Here is a 21923-nt window from a genome sequence, read left to right on the forward strand (position 1 = left end):
ACGACATGAAAGTGAAAACAAAGGGATTCTAACGGATTTAAGCTAAGAAAACATCAAACCCTCTGTCTTATTTGAAGGATGAAACTATAGGTTTATTAAGGGGGTAAATTACATGGCGTTGAGAAATCAAATTCTTGTTATACAGGTAACGTTAAGACTGCACTCGAGCCAGTGCCTAGCCAGTTGCCTTAGAGTAGAGCGACTTGGAGTATTACTACTTCCCCCTGCATAGAATGCTTGTCCATCGCATGTTACCGCACAGCATTTCATCAGGCTTCCCTGTAAATTCCCGGTACCTATTTATACTCCTGGGTAGAGGGAGGGAGGTACAATGAGGGTAGTGTTTGGCCAAAGAATACATCACTTTGACCCGGCTAGGTCTCGAGATTCTTGTTTTATATTTGATTCATACGGTTTTCCATTAGTTTTTAACTAAACTGGTAGAATAGAAAGTAAACGAGGGTTTATCCACAGATCAGGGTAATTTAGCATTATCAACTGACTTGATAGCGTAAATTTAACACCGTAAAGAGTTTCAAAGCTGACGTTTCGAGCGTTAGCCCTTCGCTCTAAACGTCAGCTTTGAAACTTTGTGGCCAATTTGAGTTATTAACTCAGTTGATAATACTAAATTACCCTGTTATAATCTCCCACCGAAGCAGCACCGCAGTTATTTTAGAAACTTATCCCCTTTATTCATTTATCTATAGTTCCCTGGTTTGTGAATCATTACAAGAAAAGAGTTTTTTATATATATAGATATTTCGTCAATCACTGTCAATATTACGAACTATAAATACCTCCAATATTACAATAAAGTTCATTGTGCTTAAAACAATCATGTTGCAGACCAGGTCAGAAAGGATACCAAGAAAACCACCAACTAATCAACGCTGCTGCTCAAAGACCAGTTTTCTGTCCTATCTATTTTCATTTCCAGAATTATTAATGGTTTTCACAGTTTTTCAAAATCTGACAGAAACCAATACTAATATTTTTTTCCTGTTGTATACTGTAAAAATAATTTGGATGACAATTAAAAGCTAAGCAACAGAGAAAATTTTCCTTACAAAATGACATTACTTTCAGAATAAAAATACATTTTAAATTAAACATTCAAAAATAAATTTACTATGCTTAATTTCTGCCAATTTAAAGTGCTGTTGGAGTCAACACTAAATAACTTACTGGCTAAGCATAATTTATTATGTGGTTAGTAAATCCCTTTGATCCCTAGGGGTAACTAGCATCTAATGTCTGATTACAATATCTTGCTTGAATCACACATCGAGGTCACAAAAATAAAGGAAATGATCACCAACAAAAGAAGCTTGTTTGTTAAACAAATTCTCCTTGTCAGCATCACAACAAGAAGAAAGTGCTGCTAAAAATGAACACTGTTTTGCACATGTTATCATTTCAATTCTGTTTGAAAACTAATTTTCAGATCACAAGCACAACTTCAACCAACATTCTGGCTTTGACAGTTATGTTTTAAGACTGCTCACAGCAGCATCTCTGTATCCTGAACCACCAGAAGGTCCACAGTTTGCGGGACTGCTTGTTAAATGCCAAGAAACACACAGTCGTCAGTGCAAAGAATGCAGTACTTAGGGATGATACCACAAATGCGTCAGAGAAAGTGTACTTTTCATATTCTGTTGGGAACAAAATTTGTAGATCAATGTCAGTCAACTGATAACAAGTTAGGAGTAATTAAATTTTGGACTAAGGGAAGGGTAGGAATGCAGTTGCTCAGTTAATGACATTCATCAAATTTACTTTCATCAATAACCTTACCCAAAGAATTTCATTTCATCATGTTTTTAGTGTGTAGATCCAGTATGCAGGTGAAAAAAAAAAAATAAATGTGAGTCTGTCTTATTGTTCACTTTTGATAGACTGGATAAAATTATAGAGCTCATAGTGTAGTTGTTACATACATGTATTACTGAACAAATACCAAGTAAATGATACTCAAAGCACTTGATACTAACTTTTATGACACTTCTCTGGTGGGTAAAACATCAAGCAACGAAAGTACCGATTTATATGGTGTTCCAGAAGGGCTGCATGTTGTTGTAAAAGGCAGATGGGAATATAAGTGAGAGTTACAATGGCTGCATATGCAAACATAAGAAACACCAGGCGCTGAACCAGTTTGTCCATTTTCTTTTTTCTTGATTTAGCTTGCTCACCAGCAACAGGGGAGATGTTGCGTAGCTGAAATGACCAAGAAGAAGGTCACGATTAGCTAGCAGACATTTACTATCCATTTCCCAGCTATGTGACAATTGAAATCTAATTTTATCAGATACAGGTAATTTAGTGTTAACAACTGGGTTGAAAACGTAAATTAGCCACCGTAAAGAGTAAAAAAGCTGACTTTTCGAGCGTTAGCCCTTCGTCAAAGCGATAGCTCTGACGAAGGGCTAACGCTCGAAACGTCAGCTTTTTTACTCTTCACGGTGGCTAATTTACGTTTTCAACCCAGTCGTTAACACTAAATTACCTGCTATACTCTCCCACCGACGCAGCACCACAGTTTCTTTAGAAACTTACCCCTTTATTCATTTATCAGAAACAGATTTCTACCAGGACTAGACTTCCATTTACAATTAATTCTCTTGTGTTGTGTAAGGTGTTCACCAGGCCGTGGATGTAGAAGAATTCTACAATTATTAAGCAGAATTCTTCCACTAAATTTCAATGGCCTGACCCATTTTCAGTTCAGACTTGGAGAGTATTCTCTTTTTGTAACAAAACAAGTATTTATATTCTCCACACTAATCTCTTCATATTTCCTATGGCGATGACAAGGAATCTCATTGCAACCACTAAGGTTTGGACTTTGGAGTAACTTTAAGTTAAAAATGTAATGATTTACAATGTAAACCTCGTTAAAAATTATCTTCTAGCTGTGTTAATGGGCCTTCTAATAATGGCATTGAATAAAAAACAACCATTAATTGCTCACCCACTAAAAACATTTGAACTGTTAGTTAAAAGTAAATAATTATTACCATGAAAAGTTTATAGACCACAAAAAACAAGCAGGTACCACCAACACCCAGTGCCAGCTCTGTGATAAATGTAGTTGTAAAATATCCAGTGTCTGTTGATCCAGGAAAGCAGAATTGCATATTTACAACAATATAAGGTGGTGATTCGGAGCCAAGTACAATGCCAACAGGAATGAAAGGAAGAAGCCAGCAAATTAAGGAATACACAATATGCTGTACTCTGTAATTATTTCCCTGGAGGTTTACCAGACTGTCAGAATAGATCATCTGAAAGAAAGTAGTAATATATTAACTCTTTGAATTCTAGAGGTGATGTGTGTAAGATGATGCCCATGGTGGTGTGTCTTTGTGTGGAGGTGCAGATATTGTGGATGGATCCCTGAGAGGAGGGTGTTCTATGGCTGTAAGATTGTATATATAACCCTTGACAGAGGACAGAGACTTCAATTTGTCTTGCAATTCCTGCTGCAGAAGCCATAACAAACCGGTTTAGGGACAGAGATACACCTAACCAGAGACAACTACAATGATCAAATGAACAAAATGAAGTGATCAAATGCCAACTAAATGTCAGTCAACAGCTAGCCAGGAGCAGTATGTAGGCCTGACCCAGGTAAAATGTCAGGCGGGATATGTGCGGGATCCCGCCAATCCCACATGGGATCCCAGGTGGGAATGGCGGGATCCCGCCTTAGGTGGTGGGATCCCACCTTTCCCACCTGGGATGAATATTTGATCCCACCCGGGATCCCGCATTAAATGCGGGATTCCTGCATCCCACCCGGGATCTTAGATGGGATTTCTGTATCCCACCCGGGATCTTAGGTGGGATTTCTGCATCCCACCCGGGATCTTAGTTGGGATTTCTGCATCCCACCCGGGATCTTAGGTGGGATTTCTGCATCCCACCTGGTAGTTCAGGTGGGACTTCTGCATTCCACCCGGGATCCTACTCAGGATTTACATATTCCACCTGGGATCCTTTATCCCACCTAGAAAAATACTCTCCCTCATGATCTTGGGAAGGATCCATCTTATGTGCATGTATGACACTATAACTGTGGAATTTGTAACTCCATGTAGTCTGGGATTAGATTTGCCACCCAAATTTATCCATTTCAAACATTCCACACATGTCATTCAGGCAGTAATCAATCAGATGAAGCTTATACAGATAGGAACAACAAATTCTAAGATGCTATTCCCAGTAAAAGTACTACAGCACATAACTGTTATAGTATACACATTTGTTGTAAGCCTGATAAAGTGTATTTAAATAATGATTGTCGGTTTTAATTCTACAAATCTACATGGGAGTATAATAGTATGATACAAAATATGCATATTAACAAACAGAATATTACAAAAGGACCAAAACCTATATCCAAGTGGCTACAGTACTCTTTTCATAGAAAAATTAAGAATCTAATTAATTTACAAGTCAGTCATGCTCCACCACATTTGGAAATGTACTTAATGTCAGCATATTATCTCCAGAAGAACTTACTACAATGCACAATCTTTTAATACGACATAGTGGTATACAAAAAGAAGTGTTTGACCTTTTGGTCACTGCCATGTGGTGAACTAAAACACCTGAATCTGAATAGTTATTTAGTAATTCTGAAGATGATGTTATCCCTGACACCAAAGACCCATTTGGGACTAACTTAGTTATAACTGCAACATGATGGCCTTTCAAAACTAAAAATTTCTGTATTTCTCCAAAGTGAGTTAATCCTCTTGCATCCTCATACTGAACAGTATAAGAGTTCTTCAATTTGCTTTTGGACCAACGAGCACTGCTAAGAATGGCACCATTTACAACTGCTCTGCGATAAGTTTCAACCTCATCACCTTCACCAATAACTGCCAATCCTCTACAGTGAAGAAACCTGTTTACTACTGCCAGTTCTTGCTTGTGTAGCTGTTCCTTTTTAGAAACACCAAGAACAAATGCTTTGGGATCACAGCCAGGAGGTGTAGGTCTACAAAATGAAAAACAATTTCTTTAATGAAACATATACCTAGTCACTACATTTCACATTCCTTGAAGACACTACAACCAATATGGTCACAAAGCTCTGACACAAGATGCTTATCCTTAATTCTTAATTAGGACTGCACCTTTGAAATAAAATAGTGATAAATTTTGAATTTAATAATTATTAAATTCAAAATTTATTATTTCAACAGCTGTGAAGCAGGCTCACCTGCATGTGTAATACTTACAATGATCTCTCTCCAGCAAGGTGCTGTGCTAGTGATATCACACAATCTGAGTTAACTGCTGTTGTCATCTTGGAGATTAGGGTGGGAAAATTGCGAAAAATTGAAACAGCAGAGGCAATCTACAGGTAGAAAACAAAACAATGTTCAGCCTGTATTTTAGTTACATAACCTAATGTAACAAAATTTTAAGGAACTTGGAGATGCGCAAATTCAAATTACCGCTCTTCCTTTCATCAAGCTTGATTCAAAGTTCCTGATGTGAATCTGATCTGTTTCCTCCCATTTTTAAACATACATAGTAGTTTTATGTGTGTACTATTTTTGATTAGGTCAATGTGTGGTTTTTCTTGCCTTTATTTTTTTCCCTTCTCCTCTCATAGTTAGTTCCTGTTGTTAATTTGTTTATTTTGTAATTTTGCTATTAAGACATGGCCTACCTTGATAAGCCTCAACTAGTTGTGGGCATGCCAATCTTGAAATTAATAAAGTGTAATGTGTCCACAGTCTAAGTAGTAGTATTCATTTCACATCATATTTGACTAAAATATATCAACAGTTAAATTTTTGTCACCTGATTAGAAATATGCTGAGTTCCATGAATCATGGTAGTTAGAAAGCCATTGAGTGCTTCAAAGCCAAAGCAGGAGTACACCCAAAGTGGACCAAACAACTTAACAAAGTATGTCAGATGTCTGAGAAGATGGAAATTATGAGTCTGGCTGCTTTCTCCTGCAGGAAAAAAAATATATATGTTGTATAATTTAAACAAGCTTCAAGGAAGGCATTTTGTAAGCACTGTTTTATGTTGTTTGGTGCCACTACATTAGGCCTCACCCTGTCTTGGTCACATGACTTACCAAATAAGGTTGTGACTTGACAATTCTGAAAACCTTTATGATATAAAAAGTTAATGTTTCCAAGATATGAGGGTTGTGAACTTTCCATAGCAACAATATGTTAGCTAGGTTAGTACCCCTTAAACAACTACAGCAAAATACATTATACGTGTATAAAGGCTTGCAGTTAAAATGAATCACAGAAATGATAAGAAATTTTCAAAAACTATCACAGGAACAGACAAATATAAATAACTTATTTAAAAAAGTAAAAATCTATTTACCATAAAGTTCTGGTAACAATTTACAAAAATTGTCCAAAAGCTCCTCAGCCACCTTGAGCTGTTCAGGGGTTATTCTGTCACTTACAAGGATGGCTATAGCTGTCACTAACAAAGTGTAGTGGAGGAAGTAATAATCTGGAAGAACACCTTTCAGCACTGGTACAGAATAGTGAAGAAGCCAATTTCTATACTCTGTAGCTGACGAAATGAAAATTTAATAAGTCAACACCAATAATTAGTATTGTACTGGCCCTTATTTAGAATGAGACAGTTAATATTTTTCAGTTACTACCCACCCCATCCTAAAAATTAACCTTTTGCAGTCCCACTACCACATTAATCTAAAGCCAGGTGGCCCTCACAATTTGAACCAATAGTTTACAAGAAAGCAATTAAGAAATTTGAAATATTCTTATGATAACAAAATATTAACCTTTCCAAGTTCCACGATCTGCAAGACTTCTTGGACAACGGGTGATTATGTCAGGAACTTTTATAGACAACAATCTTTTATTCAACAGCGCAATCTATAACAGTAAGAATGCCAAAAGAGTGTGACTGCAAATTAATCCAGGTTGACTACTTATGTCAATTTCTTGAGCACTGCAGTGATTATATTTACAAAAATAATGACTTTTATTGGAAAATCAGAAGAGATATCAATTGAGATGATGATTTTTCTCAGAAATTAAAGATATAATGTTAAAAGTTTATTTAATGTTACCCTTGATCCTAGGAAGAATTCTTTTCCACGGTTCTCTGCATTTAGCCACAGATGTATCATAGATTTTGTAACTCCAAGGCATACAGAGTGCATCCAGTCAATAACAAAACCCTTCACAAGGTCAAATGGTTTAAAAAGTAAAAACACAGAAGCACCCTTTATTCCATTGACCTGCCAAAGTTAGAAAAGTCAAGTCAGTGCTAAAATAACATTTAATCACTTGCCCTTAGCTATCTTTGTCTTGTTTTGCAGGTCTCTGTGCATAAATCATCTAGATCATAGATACATGTGGGAAGGGGCCATAATGTTATACATTACGTGAGCAGACCTTTGTGGAAAACATTTTCTGTCAAAAATTCAAAGATTATTAATCTTCCAAATATTGAGCAAGTTATGGCATTATGTGCCAATTAGAACTCTTATGGGCAAAAGGGTTAAAACCTTTTCACAATATCATTTAACATCCACTATGAACATACCGGTTTTCCAGTCTTGACAACTTTGCGGATGGATGCAACCACAGACTTGTGTGTCCTTAGTACCATATCAGAGGTATAGGGCCAAATTCTGTGCAACCCACCAACTCCTACTGTCTCCCCTTTATCTTCACACACTGAGCAGCCCTTCTCCCCATTGAACTGTTTCATATTGGCCATAAGAGACTTTGCTGGAAGATCAGCAGATGACAACAGAAGGGTTGCCTTTATGACCTTTTGTTGCCCAGTAGGTGTCACAACCGTGAGGCCTAACAAGCAAATTGGTTAACTTATTTAGACCATAGTGACCAGTGAAATTATCGAAATAATTCATTTCATTAAAATTTCTTTCTCTAATTGCATGCAAATTTGGAAAACTGGAGGTTTACTGCATGGTCTAAATTTTTTAACATGTTACTTCCTAAAATCAGCTGCTTCAGCCCTGCTTTTTGAATGCTGGTGTACTATTAAGTTGTATATTGTCCAGTTATAGTGTAAAGCCTTTCTTGAAACAACCCTAAAAGTTTGTATCAGTGGGGTTAAAAAGTGTGGCATCTAATGTGGGGTGCTTTGCTTCTTTTGGTAAGAGCAACAAAGCATCTTAAGGATGTTTGCACCCATAATGTTCACATCTACAAATTTCTTTTAAACTTTGGCTGCAGTTAGACAATGATCAGTTTAAGTCAAAAAGGTAAAAAAAAAAAAAAAAAACTGGGGGGTTATGGAGTTTGTTTGGAAATAGTGTATCACAGACCATGGTATTTCTAAGAACAGTGGTTATTTAGGGCAGTTTTGGATTCAGTACAACACCAAAAAATTCTGTATAATGGTGAATTCAATCTATGGTATGTGCATTTATTATTAGAATCTAACTGTATACATACCACTGCGGTAAAGGCCACTGATGCTTTCAATTATTGGCCGACAGAATGTTTGCATGTTTGGCTTTTTCTTGGAACACCAGAGACCAGCAAGGAACATATACCTTCTAGAACACCTACATTGAAAAAATTAAAATCAGACAGATTGCACATGGGCATGCATATTAAAGCCGTTTTCAGTTTTACATGCACATGGTTTAAATAACTTCTGCTACATGGTAAACTAATTAAGAGGAAAGTCTCAACTTATAACTTATGAGGGAATGTCAATGTGTACAATAAGGATTCAAACTGTAAGGTTATTCAACTGAAAGTTTATTCAAACTGAAGTTTACTAATTGCGGCATAATGATTTTCTAGAATTGTTACCTCAGTCTAGGAGGAAGTTCATTGATAACCAGGAAAATAGGCCAGAAATTTTGTTTATTAGATGACTTGTAGGGTGCAACACCGTCTGTATTGAACGAGAATGAGATGTTCAGAGGGTTGTCTTGGCTAAGAATGCCACCAGGCTGCATGAGTTTGCGGTACTCTTGTCCACTGAATATGTCACATATGTCATCATCATCAAGGAAACCATTATCAAATCGATATCCCAACAATCTAACAAACTCTGCATCTGTTTAATAAGAAAAGCAGGTTTCCTTTTAACAAATATTAATTAGTTAATGCGCATACTAAACATCACCATGAGTACACTTTCAATGGATAGCAAGTTATATTTTAATTAATAGTACCAAATGGAGAAGACCAGCTTATTTTATACTCATAATGACAGCAAGAAAAGTGAATGGAAATAGTTTCCATGTAATGCATATCCAACCTACTATACGCTTGAACTTTACCCTTAGCTTAATTTTGTTTATTTACCTCGATACAGCTGACAAAGACGCATGTGTAAATCCAGCTCCAAGAAGTGTTCAATCTTCTTTTTCGATTTCTGACATTTTTCTTTAAGGCATTCTGTTTGACCGTTCTGTATTCTACCAAGGCAGTTGCCACAATAAGAGTGCTTCTTCGGTGGAGGTTCGCAAAATAAATCAGCGAAGTACTTCTTCAGTAAGAAAGCGGAAGCCACAAATCTATGGCCAACAGGCAGTAAAGCATGCAATACTTTCACCAAATCAATTAAAGCTTGTCCTGAGAGCTGGTGTCTTAAACTGAAAAGCATCACAAGCACGAGAGCTCCGAGCCGTGATACGCTAGCACCGTTGTAAAGAGGTATATCATCACCTCCCAAATCTTCATTGCTTTTTGCGGGCTCCTCAATAGTGTCCCTTGTTTCATCTTGCTCGCCGTCAAACTCGCTGTCTGAGCTGCAATCAGAACTTTCAGTGTCACTTTCCGATGATTCCTCGCTACTGCAAGCCACAGAATTACTCTCTGGATCAACGAAAAATGAAGAAAATTCATCAACTTCAACTTCGAGATTGGCTGGATCGGAATCACCACTCTCTGTCGTGGAAGTGGGAGGCTGAGTAGAAGACTGACCGCTTTGTAAATCAGTCTCATTCAAAAACGTTAACATCGAATCGTTCTCAAATACACGGCTCGAAGATTGGGCACTTTCTTCGGGATCGATCGACATTCTGGTCGATGAATCAAACGTGGAACATTCACCAAGATTCCCTTTTTCAACTGTTTTGCTTCTCCAAGCTGTAGTTCTGGGAATCTTTGCATTCTTGCAATGCAACCATTCTTTATTGCGCTTGCTTCTGTCGTCTCCAATGAGGACCAAACATTAATGGAAGCGCGAAAAAAAAAATCTGATTTTTAAGCGAGAGTCCTGGGTCGAGGTTGCTGATTGGACAAAATCGCTCATTCCCACGTGAAGGGTTTTACTCACCGCCCGAAAATTTCTCACATTACACACGCCTTCACAGCGATCGACACAGCGCCCCCAGAAATGTTCAGCAATATGCAACGATCTCAGAGAAAGAGATGTGCTCCTTCCTGGCTCAAACAGAAGCCTTATCTTAACATAAGGTTTACGCAAGACAGTGTGACCACGAAAGTCACGGAGTCGTGGAGGATCAAACTCAGACAATATAGTCAGGAGTTAAGTGGTTCTCTGGCAAATTACTCGTTTCGTGTTGGCCAAGTTGTCTGGTGCTACTGGAAAACCGCGAATGAAAAGGAAAAGGCTTATTTTGAAGCCCACATTATTGAGGTGTGGGACAACACTGCAGAAGTGTCAGAGATATCATCGACCGAGGTGGACGAAATAAGTTCAGACGAATTCGTCGAGAATAACGACATTGAAGGTGAGGGAGAAATTTCGCACTTCCTATGGGTTAGTTCGGCGCTCAAAAACGTACCGTAGAAAGTTTACTTACGAAATTTAAGTCTGAAATACGTGCTCAGCTTTTAGTTTTCATCGTAAGTTAGACTTTGAAGCAGTCGTTAAGTTCAAAGTTAGCCGGAATTAGTGGGATAATTAACAAACGACAATATTCGTTGTCAATTTCATGTAACACCTTTTTTTGAAAAGAGCGGCTTATGTGTGATGATCAAATGACAAGTTTCGAAAAGCCGCAAATTGTGATTTGAAGAAAAGCTGATAAAAATTTTTAAATTTTTAAAGTTTAAGAAAAGCTTCACCTCCAACGCTGAAATATATATCCTTCTCAGATGTTGCTGAGGAAGCTTCTCCTAGAAAAAAGAAACGAACGAACGCAAAAGAAACCAACAAGGCCGCCAAACAACGTGCTGAAAAATCGACCACGAGTATCGACGAAGAGGTAATTACAGTAGATACTGGTATGCTTAGAAGAACCTTTTGCTTCGTTATTAGGAATTTTACGCATTTCTCTGTCCCGTATTCTCTAGGAGAGATGCGAACAACCGTGTCACTCATGGTACTTTATTCATAGGCCGTCAATTTACACGGCAAAAAAAATCAGGTTCAGACCCGTTCAAAAAGTGGGAATAATTGTGTGGTCAGTAACCGATTTTTCTGCCGTGTACGACCTTTCAGTGCTAAAACAGTAGAACTTCAAAAGAGAGGATAAGGAAATTAAGAAAACCATGGTTTTACTGGGGAAGAACCTGAATCTTCGTATATGTATATTCTCTATTTTTTCTCAGGCAAGAGCTGCTAAACGACAAGCTAATAAGGAAAAGGCAGAAGAAGAAAAAGCCAGAAAGGAAGATAATGAGCAACAGACCAAAGAGTTGTTGGAAATCTCAGATGAAAACATGGTGTGGATATTTCTTAGCATAATGAATACATTGTAAGATCTTATAAAAGCTAGCTTATAAAAGTTCGTTATTATTATTTTTATTATTACTTGATCAGTTTGGACTAATTCCTTCTACATCTGCAGGATATGGTCTTTGACTTTATGCAGCAAATCATGTCTTGCTTGGACTGCCTTGAAAGGAAGATTGATAGAAATCAAGAATATTTTGAAAAACTTTTGAAAAAGATTGAAAAGAGAAAGGCAAGTGCAGAATAACTTCTCATTGTAAAATGAAATGTTTTTCTGTGATAATTGAAATAATTATTGCTTAAAGCATCAATCAGTAAGTAAATAAAGAAAAAAAAGGGGAATAATACAATTAAGTTGAAAGCTTAAAAATTCCTTCCAATACCATGATATATACATATATATGATCTGTTTAGAACCTACCACACCTGGTACAAAATTTTTCCAACAATAATATACAGGGCAAGGATACACCAAACATTTGTTACTTAAGCTTTTTTCTTTGGTGTATGTAGTTTCTCCTCAGACAAGTAGACACATATCAACATACAGTTTTATTCTGCATGATACTGAGTGCTATACAATTGCTACAATGTAACTTTTAAACTTCTCTTCTTAACAGAAGGATCATTCACTTCCTGTACAAGTTTTTGTCAGTAAATCTGGTGATGGCACTGAAAGACCTTCCTCACCGAGTCTATCTCAGACAAGCCTTGAGAGTTGTAGCCCTCTGTTTTGCTCAACTCCAAGGGCTGGTCTGCCTGCAGGAACCAGCAACTCGAGCTCAACAAAGGTTACAGAAAGGGAAAGCATCAGTGAAGTTGAGGCTCCCAAAGATAACGAAACATGTGATGATGTTGTTGGCCCGTCACTTGTACCTAGGCCCTCCCTGAGGGAAACTACATCCGGGCTCCCCAACTATTGTTGTTGTTGTAACACGAAGTGCTCGTGGTCAAGCTCGGGAATAAAGTCTGTGTTCATTGAGCCCTCGATATTGTTTGAGTCGTCTGTACTGCCTGACAATGTTATTGATGACTCCACTGGAATGGAATCTTTACGTTTGGGGGATGAGTTGGGTGAGTTTCAATGAAATAAAATCCCTTCATTGCAAGCACACATTCTTGCCAGTAAATAAGAGTCAAAATGTACTTATTCTTACAGTTTGGGACAGGTGTTTACTTTTATGGGTAACCTCTTGAAGCACATATTATGTCCTGTTTGAACAATCATTGTTGCATAAGGAGTCTGGTTAATAATATAAATTCTTTTATAAATTGTGTCAATACTATTATTATTATTGTATTATTATACAGTTCACTATGTCCTGTTTACTTGTGGAAAAAGAAAGCCTGGCTACCCAGCTGTAAATAGTAGTCTGTGAAGTTCAAATTAACTTATTCAAAGATCATTTGGAGAATTTCATCAATCAATTTTATCTATCTTATTAACAGCAATAATTGGAGATCCCAAGTTTGGTGTGAAAACAAGCAAAGAGTGCTTTGACAACATTGTCAATCACTCCCACTCGCCTGCAGCTCTTGCGCTGAACCTCTTGGACAATCTAATTCCAAAAGATGTGCAGCGCATCTCCAATGTAAGGGGAACAAATGGAAAGTCTCCTTTGGACCCAATGATTCTAGCAGCTATAAAAGGTACATGTAACTATATACTGCATAATATTTACCCAAGAGTTTTTATGTGTTCCATATGATTCCATTCAAATGTTCAACACAATTGCATGAGGTTGTGAAATTCTTTACTTGAAAAATTAGGCCTTATGACACTTAATAAATTTTTACACTTGTTGAATGTGACATTTACTAAGTTTTGATCAAGGGCTGAGTGAGTGTGTGCTCATGGAACTTGGTAAATGCTAAAACTCAAGGGAGAGTGTTCATTAGGTATTAGAGACTGGACAATTCTCTGGCCTCTATGTGTAATTCTCTGGTTAAATTTTGATGGTATAGCATCCCTGAAGTTAATTTTTTCTCTACGATTCTCCTGTTACTCTATACTATTTTCCTGCTACATGTGCTTCAATTCTTAAAGAAAACCCTTGCTAACAATTAGCAAAAGTTGCAATTGAAGTATTTTTGGCTTCTCGATCCTTTTGTTATATTTTTCATTAGACATAGAATAGCAGGTACATAGTTGTATATCCTGGAAATATTTTAATTGTACCTCTTTTATATTTCAAGGTCAACTCAAAAGACAATTCAAGTGGAATGAGGAGGAAGTTGAAAAAAACTGGGGAGGAAAAACAGGAATCCAGCAAAAGATTGCCGATAAGTGCAGAAATTTAAATAAGTCCAACAACAAGTCCAAATAGACAGTCTCATAATAAGAAATCAGAATTTTAATCACTAGCTTCTTCGTCTAATTTTTTATAACATGAATTAATGTTTTGTTTTTCTTGTATTCTTTCAGATACAGCCAATTTTTAAAATTTTGAGCTTTAACACTGTTAATGGACTGTATAAATCATCTAGAAAAAGTAATATGTTAAGTTTTGTTTTGTTATATTCTTTATAAAATGTTCAGTTGCTAATTTTTTAAATGAAACAACATTAAACACATGCTTGTTAAATGTGAAACTGCAAATAAATTGTGAGATCTTTATCACATTTAGTCCGTGTATTCATGTAATATTTGAATCATGTACGATCAACAGCTTGGGTAAGATAATGGATGCCACAAAAGGTGTCAGTATGTTCTACAGCTATATATAGTTGGAAAGCTTTGGACCCTTAGTGGATTGACAGGGTCTATTGCTCACCTAGAAAATTTTGTACTCTTAATTTGAAGGATTGGATTCCAAAGGGATTGGTAAGATATTCTTTTTGGTATATTTTATAACTCTGTGGTCTCTGTGGTGTTATATAGGCAGATCCCTCTAAGGATTTTTCCTAAAATGTCAAGTTGGAAGCCATCTGTAATTTTAGGCAGAGTCCAAACTAGGATTTGCAGGATCCCAGGTGCAATCCCGCCTCCAATATGATTTACCAGGTGGGATCCCAAGAGGGATTTGTGGGGAGTCCCATGTGGGACGTTCCATAATCCCGGGTGGGATCCCACACGGTATGTTCCATAATCCCGGGTGGGATCCCACACGGGATGTTCCATAATCCCGGGTGGGATCCCACATGGGATGTTCCATAATCCCGGGTGGGATCCCACACGGGATGTTCCATAATCCCGGGTGGGATCCCACATGGGATGTTCCATAATCCCGGGTGGGATCCCACCTGGGATGTTCCATAATCCCGGTCGGGATCCCACCTGGGATGTTCCATAATCCCGGTCGGGATCCCACCTGGGATGTTCCAAAATCCCGGTCGGGATCCCACCTGGGATGTTCCAAAATCCCGGTTGGGATCCCACCTGGGATGTTCCAAAATCCCGGTCGGGATCCCACCTGGGATGTTCCAAAATCCCGGTCGGGATCCCACCTGGGATACACCTGGGATCCCAGGTGGGAATGGCGGGATCCCGCCTCATATTTTTACCTGGGGAGGCTAATTAATTTATTCCCCTTGCTGCCCTTGGAATATGAACAATATGATATTGCTATAGTGTAACTACCTCAATCTCAACATCCCAACAGTTGGTTTCTTCCACTAACACAGATAAGTTGCCTTTCAGGGTCCAGTTGTTCAAAGGACAGATACTGCTATCTGTCCTTTAAATTGCTATCACACTGATAAGTGTAAGCAAAAGATACTATGCTATCCACCAATAGAGATTTATCCAATCCATCCTTCAAACAACCCAGGCCAGTATCATAGACATATTAATCCTTTCCCGCTTGAGAGTGCCACATGGCACAAGATGCCATTGCATGCTTAATATTCATTCATTTTTTCTGAAACTTTCAAAACCAAAAGGTCATTGAAAGATCTGCACATTGAAGGCATAAAATCATGGCTCCCTCTAATACAAGACTTGGTTTACCACCCCTGCAACTTTTGGAACTTTTTGTCTTAGTACTGTTTTGGTTCAGGTGATATCTCACCACAATCAATGCTCTGAGAGCTGCAATTTAAACCATAGTTAAGTGGTATACCCTATATGTACGAGGCAAACAAACAATTTCAAGGTTTTTTATTTTTCACTTTGGACACTTCTCAGTCTTTTCAGTTACCTCCTCCACACCTGTTGGTGTCCTTTATAGCATACCCCAAAAAAATACCTATAAAATTATATATTATGCATGGTCTAGTGCTTCATTGTTCTCATTTCAAAAAAAATTTGGCATTTCCCTCAGGCAGGAAAGGGATAGACATATTCTGAAGAATGTTCACATTTGTAATCACTCTCAATAGTGATAAACAAACATATTTACAGATCATAACATTACATGAAGATAGTGAATAAATCCCAGATAAAAACAGAATAAAAATTTGATTTGATAAAGATTTTAAGATTTTGAGACCTTAGTGCTGCTTCAATCACTAGAAGAATGCAAGATTTCAGAACATTGGTGACACTTCTTGTGAATTGACCAGTTGAAAGCTCTTGCTTTATCTGACATTAGTAGACAAATAAATAAGCTTTTAGGCTTGGCTTTTACAGTGGTTTCAAATGATCTTATACAACACTTACTTCAGTGCACACAAAATTTTGGATATTTTCCAAAATTGTCAAAAATAGTGGTTGTGAGCTAGCCATTATTCTTGCATTACTACATTAGAATCATCAATCAAAAACACATCACTTGATGAATCAAGAATAACTCCTGTAAAAGCTAATTTAGAAACACTTTAATAAAACATCTAAGGTAAAATACTAACCTGGATAGAAAAAAATGTGCTGTGCATATCACATAAGCATCAACAAAATGTCTTGCATCTCACTCACCTTAAGTAAATTGATGCTATAAACCACAAACCACAGTGCCAAAGCTACACAAAAGTAGTGTATCAGGACCCCTTGAGCAGTACAAAATGTAGTGGGATTTTTTGAAGATTCTGCTAAAAACTTGCTGCTACAGAAAGCCTTCTCTTCTCCTATTCCATTGGCTACCGCAATAAGAACAGCTTCAAATAAACAAAAACATTATTCATTACAATACTGTTTTTGACCGAATAAGTACCTTGTCTTGAATAACAACCTCCTTCCTGCTAACCTTACCTTTAAACCAAGCCCCTTTCAATAAATGACTACTGCTACTGGTTCCTTGATATGTTTATTACCAGTAACACATCCCCATTTAAATATGTACTTCACCATTTTGATGTGTACGTATAATTTTAGGTATCTTGGTTCCTGAATGAACCAATCAGATCTCAAATACATTTTTAATTAGCTCTTTGGGAAATAAGTTACTGTGTCAACCAATCAGGTTTGGTTTGTAATGTGAAATTTACTCTTCAGCAACTAAGTTCCTCAACAAACCAATGACATGGAAGAATAAAGGTCATGTAATTTTTAAATTAAGGTTTGCCTGTTTTATTTCTGTCAACAACAAATAAAACAGACAACAATAGATGGGAAATTTCTGCTTTAAGAGCAGTAATGTTTCACCATAAATTGGATGCTATCCGTGGTAAATTATTCTTCTTTGAGGCTGTATTATTTTCATTAGTGCTACACTTGTAGAAGCTTTTTGTGAAGCTTTGTCACTGTTGTAATTTTGCAGCAAAAATATCAGTTGCATTCAATGTATTTCATCTTAAAAATATATTGAACACTCTGTGGTTAACACAGCAATGGAAACGTACCCAATTGCTTACAATTCTACAGAAATCGCTGACAGAAATCATTGACTGAAATTGCCACACCGTTTTCACTCTTTATCAGTGCCCGAAAGTGATCAAATGACCATTATCTTTTGTAAAGACTGTCAATTCATCTCTGGTGAACGTGCAAATAATCATGTCCATGTGATGAAAAAGTAAAAAAATTTCGCAACCTTTTTATGCTCGTAAATGTTCTGATGACATTATAGTAGTTGTGACACCATAACGCTTATTAGAAGGCAAGCAAGGACTTGACCTGTGGACGCATGATAAACTTATCACCTTCCTTTTCCTTTTCCATTTTGTTACAGGCAATGATTGCATCATAATTTTGAGTTTTGCACAAGATGTATGCTAACTTGAAGCAAATCATGCTACTGAAACCCAACTTATTACTTCTGTATTTACCAGGAGAATTAATCAAATTTTAGGATAATTTGTTTAATTCTGTGAGTACAGAATATGTTAAGTTACCAGTTCATCTGCCAGTCAGAGATTGAAGTTTAAAAAGAAATGAAAGTAAGTTTTTTCCTTGTAATTCTGAGTTCAGAAACTCACTTAGCGAATGTGTCAGTGTAAAGTTGAATGTGCACTTGACAAATACATGCTAACAATTTATCCATGCTTTGAGAAAAAGCACCAACAAAGTTAAAGGAAGGGAGAGAATACAGTCATTATTGGTGGCTCTCTTATCATTACAGAACACTTAAATTATTGAGTTACACAAAAGGAAACAGTAAACAATAAGCAAAAAGGCTATGACGTACTGGTAACTAACCAGTTATGATTAAAGTTGTTTCACAGAGTTATAAACATATTGTTAACATGTTTGAGTGTTAAACGGTTAAGAATATATGAAAGTCATATATTTGAACTGCAGATAAAGATGTGAATGAAAGTGATCCTCGCAGTGATGTGCACTACTTGGGCAGTAGTGAAAATAAGGCCTGAAAAAATTCAGGCCTGTATGGGATTTTATGATGGTTCCAAATAAACCCATGAAGTGATGAATAAACGGTTAAGAATACATGAAAGTCATATATTTGAACTGTGGATAAAGACGTGAATGAAAGTGATCCTCGCAGTGATGTGCACTACTTGGGCAGAAGTGAAAATAAGGCCTGAACCCATGACCAGCTCCCAGTTGGCTTGTTAGCTCAGTTGGTAGAGCGCTGCACCAGTATCGCAGAGGTCATGGGTTCAAATCCTGTACAGGCCTGAATTTTTTTCAAGCCTTACTTTCACTACTGCCCAAGTAGTGCACATCACTGTGAGGATCACTTTCATTCATGTTTGAGTGTCCTTATTTATTGGTAAATAGATTATTGCTGTTTGTTCTTTTTAACCCTTTCAATGTCAAGGTCTCATTGAAAATTCTCCTTGCTGTCTGTCAGACAATTCGTATGCTATTACTATTGATAATTTTTATTCTCATCACTCGTCTGAGTGTTTTACATTGTACAGATATTGTAATGAGAAATTCTGCCTCAGTCACTTACAGGAGTTTAAGGTTAATCAATTGAAATAAAATGAAAGTACTTAAGGTTGATCAAAATAAACTTACCAATGGCTGATGATAGGCCTTGAATGTAAAGAGGAATTATATGCGGAAAACATCTCCTGACAATATAGCAAAGAAAACAGTTCTGTCAAACAAGGCATTTCTCAATAATTGTACACTTGTGAATACTGTATTGTGAACAGCAAGAGGTAATAGTTTGTTGGTATTGCAAGTATCCAGAGCTAGTCTTGTATTTTCATTCATTTGTTTATTTTCATCAAACCTTTCTAATGAATTTTTGGGTGTTATTTATTACATTTATATCTCTGAATCCAAAAGAATATTGTTCAATTAAAATTTAATTTAAGAATTACAGAGAGTTATGACCAATAGGTCACTATAAAGGAAAAAAACATTGCAGAGAAAGAAAATTACAATTAAAGTTATACTATTAAATAAACATGATACAATTTTACACAAAAAAAAGGAAAGGGCAACAGCATTGACATTAAACTCACAGTTTTTTAATCCGCATCCAAGTTGACAATATTATGACAAAACCCATCAAATTAACAGCAATAGAAAAGTTTTCAACGACTAGCAAGGCAAATTTTTCTGCTTTTGTCAGCATCACCCATGGGCATGATGGTTCACACAAATGTGTTTTCTGGTTCAAAATGAGTGGATGACTGCAAGGGTACAGAGGCTGAGTTTGATTACTACAGGAAAGAAAAAAGTGACAAGGTTATCTCAGTGATATGAAAATGTGCACCTACCTTACCTCAAATCTAAATCTGTTTTTACAAACTTTGTGAATGATTGATTGATCTAAAATTGAATTGTTTTCCTGCATACTAGCTATGAAATCCTCTAGCAGAGAAAGCACCCTGATGACAGCTTTCACTTTCCTATGTTGGAGCTTGGTCACAATTCCTTGACCAAGTATCACATGCAGGCTGAGTTTGATGTTTCATTCTTGTCACCCTATCAACTCTTTACACCCTAACATCAGTATGCACATTTTACATTCTTTCTCTAAACATTTCTTAAGGCGCTGACGAGGAAAATTTGTTTAACAATCAAGAGCTTATTGCATTGATGACCATTTTCATTATTCTCATAACTTTTATGTATGAATTAGAGGTGATAATGTAAGGAGAAATTATATGCTTTCACACTTAAGGGTCAAAGTTTAAATCCTCCCTCCACAAAAACAAAGTCAGTAATACAGACACTTTCCAAGGAAACAGTGGATTTACTTGACAGTATCTTGTGGATGTGCTAGTGCTAAATTCAAACTTTTTTAATTTTTGACTATCATTTCATAATTCACCTCTTTATTGTATGATGGATATTCATGATCATGGTGTTCCCCTTTAAGGTAGCCTTGTGAACATATGTTCATTTTGTTTAGGGGACTACACAGCAATTAACCCAAAAGAAAACCATGAATGTATGAGCTAAGCTACCAGCAAGCTAGATTAACACTTGGTAAGATTTCTACAAAGCCCCATTCTTCAATGTGTACACAGTTCTTGCATAAAAAAAATCATAGCAAAAATAAAAGGTTGCCTTAATTGCTTCTTCGTTTTAGGATAGTATGGAGCTGAGAGGAAATCCTACATAACACTCAGTTAACTTGCTCAGTAGAGCTTTCATCAAATTCCCTATCATCTTCATTCATCAGTCAGTTGACTGATTTCAAATTATTTGACTTGATTGAAATGAAAAATTTTTTATTTCTAGTTAATCCTTTAACTCCTAGAAGTGATTAACATAAAACTTCTCCCTACAGTATCTATACATTCTTCAGCAAACAGGTAATGAGAAGATTCAAACTTATCAGGTAGAAGCTGCTATCTTGATCTGGCACCAAGTTCTCATAACTAATTTACAAGGAAATGTGTAGCAGCTACAGGGGAGAATTAACAATCAGATCTTGGGATTTACAGGGTTAAGTTATAAGATTGACTGACTGCATCAAAATCCTTAGAGAATATTTCTTTATATACTAAAAAATCCATCCTATTCTAAAACAAAGCTGTATTCCCAAAGGTAACCTACTGTTTTGTCACTGTCATCCTATACTGAATGCATGCATTATGAATAATTGGGTTGCGCGGAAATCTCCATAAATGCTATACCACTCAGAAAATTTGGAGTCAAAAATCAAAATCAAATCTCTATCAGTTCCCACATTAGACATAAGACCAGAAAATTATCAGCAAAATCTAACCTGATGTTCGGTGAAGGTGGATCCGTAGGAACTGGGAGTTTGTTTGCGTAGAATACGGTGGGAAGCAATGAAACGCCCCATATCAAAAGCAAACAAGGGATTACAACCAAAACCACACGAAAACAACTTCTCTCTTTGAGCACAAGAGGTTTCTGATCGCCAGAGGATGAAAGCGATGTATCTGTCATGTCCTGTTCGTGGACATTTACTAGGCTAGACATTCTGCCTGCACAAAGTCGAAAACAATTCCAAAGCGATCTATTCTTGAATGAAATGTAATCTGTCGATAATAAAATAAGATGAAAACTGAAAAAAAAACACCTTATATCTTTTGAATATATTCGATCAAAGCGAGCTTACAAGGGAGAAGCTTGAGCTTCACAGAGAAGCCAGGTGGACTTTAACTCCTGTAATTTGCATCAATTAAGAAGCACAAAGACCACTTTGTACGCCTTCTCGATGAGTGTTTTCTTGGTAATGTAACATGATCTACCAGGATTTTACCGCATGCATCGTTTACCTGACCTTTCCAAATGAAGAATCCCCCAAACATTAATACCACAGAAAATCTGGCATATCACAGAAAACTTAATTTCAGTTTCACATACCTCTGATTAGTCTCAAGTACGTCCTAAATCGAAGGATAAACTAAAAGAAGTTACTTAGATTTCTGAGAATTCTGCACCAGTGTGCACCATAACCACTTGCTCAACTTCCGTTGATAAGAGGGAAACTGGAAAGCAAGAATTGTTGATATATTTCGTTCAACATAAATGAAGAGAA

General features: G+C 36.8%; 3 protein-coding genes across 5 annotated transcripts; 1 reads left to right on the top strand and 2 right to left on the bottom strand.

The window, feature by feature from the left end:
* Window positions 1-673: 673 nt before the first annotated feature.
* LOC113672028 (uncharacterized) lies at window positions 674-21883 on the bottom strand. Of its 3 annotated transcripts, none has more exons than XM_027188299.2 (8): window positions 21749-21883; window positions 21141-21420; window positions 19423-19623; window positions 18968-19023; window positions 16523-16701; window positions 3024-3290; window positions 1998-2223; window positions 674-1658 (listed from the first exon to the last, which is right to left on the bottom strand). In XM_027188299.2, exons 2-8 carry the CDS (start codon window positions 21359-21361, stop codon window positions 1495-1497), a joined length of 1314 nt encoding a protein of 437 aa, XP_027044100.2. In that variant the 5' UTR covers window positions 21362-21420; window positions 21749-21883; the 3' UTR covers window positions 674-1494. The 3 variants fall into 3 exon arrangements, with proteins under 3 accessions (XP_027044100.2, XP_089036867.1, XP_027044099.2); XM_089180741.1 differs by having other exon boundaries at window positions 21661-21773; XM_027188298.2 differs by lacking the exon at window positions 21749-21883 and adding an exon at window positions 21501-21739.
* Window positions 4286-10238, bottom strand: LOC149041644 (uncharacterized). Its single transcript, XM_089180738.1, has 10 exons — window positions 9327-10238; window positions 8826-9075; window positions 8460-8572; window positions 7579-7844; window positions 7100-7270; window positions 6809-6902; window positions 6376-6573; window positions 5827-5984; window positions 5256-5374; window positions 4286-5011 (listed from the first exon to the last, which is right to left on the bottom strand). Exons 1-10 carry the CDS (start codon window positions 10042-10044, stop codon window positions 4465-4467), a joined length of 2634 nt encoding a protein of 877 aa, XP_089036864.1. The 5' UTR covers window positions 10045-10238; the 3' UTR covers window positions 4286-4464.
* LOC149041645 (uncharacterized) lies at window positions 10363-14284 on the top strand. Its single transcript, XM_089214629.1, has 7 exons — window positions 10363-10720; window positions 11088-11326; window positions 11448-11657; window positions 11783-11899; window positions 12288-12741; window positions 13066-13317; window positions 13864-14284. Exons 1-7 carry the CDS (start codon window positions 10363-10365, stop codon window positions 13992-13994), a joined length of 1761 nt encoding a protein of 586 aa, XP_089070755.1. The 3' UTR covers window positions 13995-14284.
* Window positions 21884-21923: the final 40 nt, after the last annotated feature.

This window comes from Pocillopora damicornis, chromosome 8 (genome assembly GCF_964200805.1).
Source record: "Pocillopora damicornis chromosome 8, jaPocDami1.2, whole genome shotgun sequence".
In the NCBI taxonomy this organism is placed as follows: Eukaryota; Metazoa; Cnidaria; class Anthozoa; order Scleractinia; family Pocilloporidae; genus Pocillopora; species Pocillopora damicornis.

What these genes read in the sequence shown, in the direction of transcription:
- LOC149041644 (XM_089180738.1), bottom strand. Translation starts at nt 10,044, where the DNA reads ATGTCGATCGATCCCGAAGAAAGTGCCCAATCTTCGAGCCGTGTATTT. An exon ending in GAACTTCCTCCTAGACTGAG is followed by an intron (nt 8,573 to 8,825) that starts GTAACAATTCTA and finishes TTTTCAATGTAG; the next exon opens with GTGTTCTAGAAGGTATATGT. An exon ending in CTTGCTGGAGAGAGATCATT is followed by an intron (nt 5,012 to 5,255) that starts GTAAGTATTACA and finishes TTCATTTTGTAG; the next exon opens with ACCTACACCTCCTGGCTGTG.
- LOC149041645 (XM_089214629.1), top strand. Translation starts at nt 10,363, where the DNA reads ATGTTCAGCAATATGCAACGATCTCAGAGAAAGAGATGTGCTCCTTCC. An exon ending in CGAGAATAACGACATTGAAG is followed by an intron (nt 10,721 to 11,087) that starts GTGAGGGAGAAA and finishes TATCCTTCTCAG; the next exon opens with ATGTTGCTGAGGAAGCTTCT. An exon ending in ACGTTTGGGGGATGAGTTGG is followed by an intron (nt 12,742 to 13,065) that starts GTGAGTTTCAAT and finishes ATTAACTTATTC; the next exon opens with AAAGATCATTTGGAGAATTT.
- LOC113672028 (XM_027188299.2), bottom strand. Translation starts at nt 21,361, where the DNA reads ATGTCTAGCCTAGTAAATGTCCACGAACAGGACATGACAGATACATCG. An exon ending in AGGCCTATCATCAGCCATTG is followed by an intron (nt 16,702 to 18,967) that starts GTAAGTTTATTT and finishes GTTTATTTGAAG; the next exon opens with CTGTTCTTATTGCGGTAGCC. An exon ending in ATAGCATCAATTTACTTAAG is followed by an intron (nt 3,291 to 16,522) that starts GTGAGTGAGATG and finishes ACTTTCTTTCAG; the next exon opens with ATGATCTATTCTGACAGTCT.